The sequence below is a fragment of the Eutrigla gurnardus genome, assembly GCF_963514095.1.
Source record: "Eutrigla gurnardus genome assembly, chromosome: 11".
NCBI classification, from domain to species: Eukaryota; Metazoa; Chordata; class Actinopteri; order Perciformes; family Triglidae; genus Eutrigla; species Eutrigla gurnardus.
Genome location: NC_139925.1, coordinates 9,792,003 through 9,799,827, shown reverse-complemented (window position 1 = coordinate 9,799,827; position 7,825 = coordinate 9,792,003). Strand labels below are relative to the sequence as shown.

Below are 7,825 nucleotides of genomic sequence, written 5' to 3'. Positions count from 1 at the left end.
TCAATACTGTGGCTCATGTCTCTTATGACCCGTCACTGACATTATGAACTGTGTTGCAGGAGGGAGTGGCTTGCAGGTAAAACCTCATGGAGACCCTGCAGAGACCGGACCTGAAAACGCCTCCAGATAGAGTGAATGTTGCAATACATTCTGTAATCCTACTGCAGGTCTGCCCGCATCACATTTCAGCATCATATGCATCATATGCACACGGCGGTTAAAATGTCAGCTTGGATGTGACGGATTCAAAATGCTTATCTTAAAAAAAAACGGAGACAGAAACGTATGAAAGAGGAAACAAAGCAGAACGTCAAAGATTTCTGCCACGCTTTGGCTTCTGAGGTTCACTTCCAACCAGCTTTATGATCTGAGCATGGAGGCTTCATATCTGATTTGTGATGCCTTTGGAAGTTGAATAACATTATTAGGCATTGCTATGCAGAAGCTGCATTTGAATATACATCAAGAGGTCCTTGTTTTATGGAGGTAGCGGATGAGGGTCAGAGCATGGAGTGGGTCTGAGACGTCAGCCGATGATAGCAGAGATGGCTGGGGTGTACTTCCCTCTGACATTCCTGAGGAAGGTTGGTCATTCACACAGTGGAGACCAGCAGCTCGCTCCACCGCTTGTACACAGTTTGTCATTACACATTTCATTTTGTGGGCACGGTTTGTCCCATAAATACTGCTGTATTTTTCAGAATGCTGTGCTCTGAAAGAGCATGCAGTCCTCTGTTAGAAAAAACAATGTGTTCATTTGCAGACGACTCATCAGATACATTATCAGCCACACGCAGTGTTTCCTGCTTCAAGCAATGCTGTGTAACTGTCCGTTACAACGTTATACAAGCTATGGGAACCTGACCTAATATATTTGTCGACCTGACCCTGACGGAGTCAAATCATCAGTGTAACAAAGTTCATGGATGAGGACGATTAAAAGGGTTGGACTCATATGTGTTGGTTGTTGTTTTCAGTTCCATGTGAGCTGAATGCTGTATGCTGTTGCTGAGGGCTGGAGTGGTGTATCGTGAGTAGGGGGGGGGATGGGAAAACTGGAGGCTTCAGCTTCGTGCCGTGCAGCCAAAAACCAGAGGAACCTGTTTATCCATGAAATGGTTAAACTTCTCTCCTACAGCTGCAAACGTCGCACATCTCGTCAGAAACGGCCGTGTGATCATCTAAGAGTGAACTACCGTGTGAGGTCCCCGTGTCCAAACGCAATGAAACAGTGTTTTTTTCTCAACACAAGGCTTTATTAAACACATTACTACCTCTGTGATACATACTGAGACCTATTCGGGGAGAATGAGGTGATACGGTGTAGTAATTGTATCTAAGAGCACTCAAAGCAACATTTTCTTGTTACTGGGGAGAAAAGAAAAAAAGATAACCATGGCAATGATATTTTTCCAGGCAGGTGAAGGTCTGGACAGGCACGCTTTTTAAAGCACCATTTGTTTCCGGTTGGAAATAGATGTGGAGTTTTTGTGAATTCAACTCCACTCGAGCAGGCGCATGTAGGCAAAGAAGACTTGGCAGAAAGGGAACAAAATACCATTAGATGACGTGAAATACATGGATATTCCCCACGTTACATACAGCAAACATTAAAGTACCGTCGGGTACGTGTTCATGGTGGTACTCACACATGCAATGGTCTGCTCTCCTGCTTCCATCCGTCTGATGTGACTTTGCAGCACACGGCCGTACCAAAGGAGGCAGCAGTATTGGTTTATGATATTGAGTATTGATCCCTCGCCGCCACATAGAATATGACAATGAAAATCAGGAAATGCAATAATCTAGGCTTAGAGACTTCAGGAATATTTACAACAGAATTTCATATCAATTCTGTTGAATCTTCGGTCCTTTTTTGTTTTTCTTGCACACTGAAGCTCCGGGTGGATTTGTCCTTATTGATTTGTCTTTTATTGTTCGGCTGTAATATCGTTTGATTGTCTTTGGTTGACTCTCTATGTAGGGAACCCCTCGAAGGCCTATTAACTGTCCAGCTACGCTGAATTCATCCGTAGTCACAGAGTCGCTGTGGTACCATGCTTAATACATTCCTCAAAATACTCACCACATTGAATAACACCATTTTCTATCTGACCGATTCATTTGAAAGGTCAGAACAAACAAAATCAATGAATATGAATATGAATACACCTCACAGAAAAACACATACACGACTACACATTCTCAAATACATATATGGTTTATAAATTATTTCATTCAGCTGCCTCAATTAAGATATATGTCCCTAATTCAATGCGCTTAATTATGTTTATTTAACAACTTTGATGGTGTTTTAGTCGTCCGAGTCTTTCAGGTTATAAAGGGGGAAACATGAGAGAATTATCCAGCGGAGATAAATCTCCTTTCCCCGTGATTTCCACTGGGAGAAGGAGGTTTATTGGAGAGAGGGAAGAGCTGCTGGACTTATGAGTGATAGAAGCGGAGAGTCAGCGCCAGCTTAGCAACATGTCCTTCTGAGTGAAGGCAATCTTCAAACACTCCTCAAATTCATTAGGATGACAGACACCTTCGGGCAAATGATGCAGAGTAGAAGGGAGGGAGAGGGCACTGCGCGTCATCTCACTTTCCGGTGGACACCCTGCAGCTGCACTCTTGTACCGAAATGTCTTTAAGGCAAACGTGAATACTGATCCTCTGAAAGGAGAAAACACCAGTGGCAACAATGCGTGCGGAGGTGATGCTCGCAGCAGCACTGTTGACTGAAATTAGATTTTAAAGGTGCCCTGTGGAGTGTTTACATTCACTGTTGTTCACAAAAACACACAAATATTTTTACATTTTTAAATTGTGCATTATTTAGATCCACATTTCCTCGCTTGCAGTACCAGAGGTCAAAACCCCCACAGGGGACCTTTAAGTACTCTGTCGTCATGGATTGCAGCATTTCTGTAAAGATGATTTAACCAAATTAGTGGCTCGTCGTCAAAATACAGACTTTTCTCCTCCTCCTAATGCAAATGTCTCCCATATTCTGTTGTTTGAAATATTAAAGCAAACTGCTCTAGAGGAAAAAAACACTAAGACACTGTTTACGAGTACAATTAGAACAAGGGAAACCCAGCAGCATTCTGTGACGTTAGAGGTGTGCTTCGTGGTGTTGTGCATTTCAAGTCCGTCGCACAGAAAGCCATCGTTTGGTCAGTCTGCATGTGCATTTCCAAGCCACTGTGAAGGAGATGCAGAAAAAGAACGAGAGAAAGACACAGCGAGGAGAGCTGGAGGGGAAGTATACGAGTACACATCCCGGAGACCCTCCTGGAAAAGTGCTGGAACCCTGGACCGTGTCCTCCTCCTCCAGGATCGGTTACAGAGCCAGGCTGCGAGCGTTGGAGGCCGAAGCCTGCGCACGCTGCACCACTCCCGGACACTTCTCTCTCTTTTGCAGCTTGTGGTTTTGGAACAAGCCCTCGTTTCGCGGCGCACCGTGAGCTCCACCTGGGAAAGTCAACAGCCCTGGAGGCACAGACACAGCACACTATGGCCAACCACAGAGACATGCCATACACACCCTGATGGACCATCTTCCAGTGGTGGAACAGACTTACCGTATCCCTCAACGCGTCCGTCTTGGAACTCCCCTTCGAACTTCATGCCGTCGTATCGACTGAACACTCCGGCGCCTTGAAACTTCCCGTGTGCAAATTCTCCTTCGTACCTGAAAAAAAGAGCGGGAGTGTCATTTGCAGCCTGAGATTTGAGGACAAAACATGCTTTTTTTAAGGGCTTACACACCTGGATGCATCTGTAAAGAGCAGGATACCAGAGCCGTGGAAGAGTCCATTCTCAAACTGGCCGGAGTAGCAGGTCCCGTCCTGAAACTTGAGCTGGCCCACGCCGTGCCTGCGACCTGGAAAGTCGCACATCGGAGTGAGATACGGCTCGACGTGACGGACACACAAGGAAACCCGTCAAGGCACCTGACCTCGATAACGCTTGTCAATTTGCATCTGATCTACGTGGGCGTCGCCATGCTTCATTCGACCACTTAGCCTCTTATGGATTACTCTTCCGTAACAGCGCGTCCTATACTGACGACCAACTGAGCATGGCATATGATCTTGCAATGCGGCGCAGGGTTTTATATTCACTTCTTGGTAATGGAGAGCCACTACATATGTCATGAGCCGGTGCATGCTCGGATTTAGGTATCCCCCCCCCTCTCTCTCTCTGTCAGCTAAAGGTTTACTCCTGAATTAAGAGTCCCATCTGCCTCCTGTGTGGTGGGAATTACAGCGCTCTAATCCAGCAGATTTTTAGCAGGGATTTCCACTTTAGGATCCAGACTGTGAAAACAGTCAAAGAATGTAGCCTCCTTGTATCCCCCCCCCCCTCCTAGTAGCCTATGATCCCCTTCTGAAGCTTATAATCATGTCGGAGGGCACACACACCTACAAGTTTCTGTCAACTTCTACAACATTTGACAAACTGGGAAAAAAAGTAGGCCAAGTTACCTCTGAAGGTAGTGGGAGTGGCAAGTTGACCTTAGAATCATCACAAACCCCCGATGCTGAGATGGAATAAAACCCTGCATGGTCTCGTTTCCCAGGATTTCGGTTGATGGGGTTTCTCAGCAACAGCTGACAGAGGACTCTCTAAGATTTCCCAAACAGGTCCAAAGTCTAATCCAGAAGATTTGACAAAGCCAGAGCTGGTAAATCTGGCTCTGCTCGTCATGGGTTGCCAATGCTGGCTAATTGGGATTTTGATTAAACCACTTGAGCTTGCATGTCACTAACATCACTGTATGTGTGTGTGTGTGTGTGTGTGTGTGTGTGTGAGAGAGAGAGAGTTAAAGCAATGCCGGCGTCCTCATCATCTTGACCACAGGTGAAAATTTGACAGAGATTTGTGCATGCACACGTCCATGAGGAGGAATATTTGCCGCCACCGATAGTTGCATTTGTTCCTGCTTGCTTCTCCATAATAAAACAACGTTACCTTAACTGATGAAGAGCTGCCACGATATCGGAGTTTCACTACACGACTTTTGTGTCCCTAAAAAATCTTGCTAATGATTTTAGCGAATGATGTTAAGGAGCATCTCTTGCTATTAATATTTCAGGCGGACTTAAGGCAATGTATTCGGAGAGACATCATGAGGGCTAGATGTACAGCACAGAAGGTGCAAGAGAAAGCTTTCCTCATCTCTGTAGTTTTTTTGCACACAAACTTTCTGTAAAACCAAGAAGCAGGACTGTCTTGCCTTCTTTCCACTCGCCGTGGTACTCTTCTCCGCTGGCATAGGTGAAAGATCCTCTGGTCAGAGTCATATCACCCCTGTTCCCAACACACAAACACAGCAAAAGAACTTTCATTTACATTTTAAAAGAAAACCACTCCGCTTTGAAAGCTTTTTCAGAGACAGAGGGGCATCTCTGCCTATCTTCCAGCTCTGAGAGGCTGGCCATGATCTCTGACCTCGCTGTCGAGGGAAGCAAGCGGAAAAAGGACATTTTCCCTAATGCCATTATTAGTCTGTCCATGAAGCAGTAAGACATATTGTTACAGTTGGATGCTTCGAAACATACTGTAATTTGGAATTACATTTAATCAGTTTAATGAGTTAAAGAGAAAAACAGCCCCATGCGTCCTACTAGTGTTTAGTTTATTTAGTTACAGTACCAAACACCATGAATAAATTAGTTAGAGGATTATTTTTCAGGGGACAACTTTCACATTTTTAAAAAGGGTGGGGATTGTCAGAATTGTTGTGGGGGGAGCACATGTTCCTGTAGTTGAAGTTTATATCAAAAGATAAAGACAATATACAACAACTCTTGTTTTAATGGCCAGCCCAGTGTGTTTGCTGGAGGCGGTGATGCTGCTGAGGAGCCCGGTTTTTTAAAAAACACAGTTGGGGGCGAGATGCCTTCTTCTGCACATGAATAGACCCCGCAGATACAAACAAAAGCGCATCGCATTGTGACCATTTAAAACAGAAATAGTTTGAGACAAATGACGGCGCGTCACAGAATGGCAGCCAGGTGTAGTTTTACACACGCGGTCGCCGTTGAATAAATCATTCATCATCTCACACCAGGACTGGAAACACAAACGGGATTGCAAACGTTCAATTCAGGCTGGCGATATGTTTCAGTGAGCCGTTTACATGCATGTAATGAGCTATCTATCGCTATGGAATGACCAGCCCGTGTAGCACATCGACTACCATGCATTGCAACACAACTACGGAAAGCGACAACAGCTATAAACGCTACAATTTACCTGTAGGCTACGTTTGTCGTCTATGAAGCATGGAAACCGCCGTACAGGAGCAGAGGGGCGTAAAAAAAATATACCGGTATATGAAAACACCGGCTGGGAAACGTATGCCGCATTCAGGTGCTCCTCGTAATCTCCTAAATCGGAGATTAAGAGCCTTGGAGTTGAAGGACATTTTCGTCGACTTCACGTTCGCTAGCGTCAAAACAAAACGCGAACATCTACAGTAAACATGTTTTAGTGGCAGTTGAATTAGTTTAGAAGTTGATAGGAACAACTGTGTAATAACACAACACTATGTCGCCCTATATTGTAAACTTAAAACGCCACACAGGCTTACTTTGACTGAACTAAAACGCTCTTTTGACCCACAAAAGGACACTTTTATACAACCCTACTCCCTCTCTTGGAGCCACGTTTAGGGCCACTTCTGCCGTTGTGTTCATGCGTGACGTCGGTTCGCGGCTCAGCTCGTGATTGAATAAATTCCGACAGCACTTGAAGGCATCTTTACAACAGCATCACGGCAGCCCGACCGCCGCGCCGTTTCATTGCATGACTGTTGCTGGCTCCCATTGAAAACTTTCTCTGATTGGCCTGAGAGTCTGCTACAGCTTGGAGATTGAGGCAGCAGTCATATTTATAAAAAAGGCTGTTGGGTATTTTGTTGAAGCTTATTGAAACACTCGACACTACCGTCGTTTAATTGGCTGTAGTCTAGGAGAGTGTTATATAAATAAAGATGTTATAATCATATTATTATTACCAATAGGCTACTTGGCAACTACTACCGTAAACTGCATAGGTGTGTTCCCCCCTAAAACACAAGTCAGATGAAATGTCTGAAACAGCATACTTTATTTATTTATGTATTCATAATTTATTTTACTGTTTATTTAACTAAACCACTGAACTCTATGACAGAAACTTAAATTTATGTGCCACCTAGATTAAAGATCATGCAAAGCCTATAGGCAAAATCACAGAAAGTGCAAATCAAGCTATTTGAATGTGTATAGGTTCAGTATAAAATAAAATAAAAAGTATATTTCAATATCTACTAAGCAACACAATTTTTGATGGAGATAGATCCAGGCCTAACTTGCTAGGTGGGCCTGATCAGCCTCCCTATTATCCAAATGTATTTTGGTTATAAGTAGATTAAATACAACTTTGTTTCATTAAAAAAAATAGCCACAAGTCCCATCTACACATTAGGTAACAAGATTCTGCTGTGTCCGAAATCACATGCAACATGTACTACATAGTACATACTCAATTACTCTATTATTGTTATTGTGTGAATAAACAGTAATATATATATTTCCGTATGCACTGAACTGTAATTACCATAATGGTAACCCATGTCAACCTCATGTGACCAAATGATGATTTGAGAGCTGAACTAATTAAAACATACATACCGGTATGCCTACTCTTATTATGAGTGTTGCCATCACTACCACAATGCATTGTGGGATATTCAAAACAGTGTAGTGTCCAGTGTTATGCAATTCAAGTGCTATTATTGGTTACATACTAGGGTTTTGGACATACTAAA

The 7,825-nt window shown here is 43.7% G+C and overlaps 1 protein-coding gene across 1 annotated transcript; it reads right to left on the bottom strand.

Moving 5' to 3' along the window:
* Nucleotides 1-1,247: 1,247 nt before the first annotated feature.
* Nucleotides 1,248-6,476, bottom strand: morn4 (MORN repeat containing 4). Its single transcript, XM_084021007.1, has 5 exons — nucleotides 6,268-6,476; nucleotides 5,246-5,319; nucleotides 3,775-3,889; nucleotides 3,588-3,697; nucleotides 1,248-3,495 (listed from the first exon to the last, which is right to left on the bottom strand). The coding sequence occupies exons 2-5, from the start codon at nucleotides 5,310-5,312 to the stop codon at nucleotides 3,347-3,349; spliced, it is 441 nt and encodes a 146-aa protein (XP_083877133.1). The 5' UTR covers nucleotides 5,313-5,319; nucleotides 6,268-6,476; the 3' UTR covers nucleotides 1,248-3,346.
* Between the last annotated feature and the right edge of the window lie 1,349 nt (nucleotides 6,477-7,825).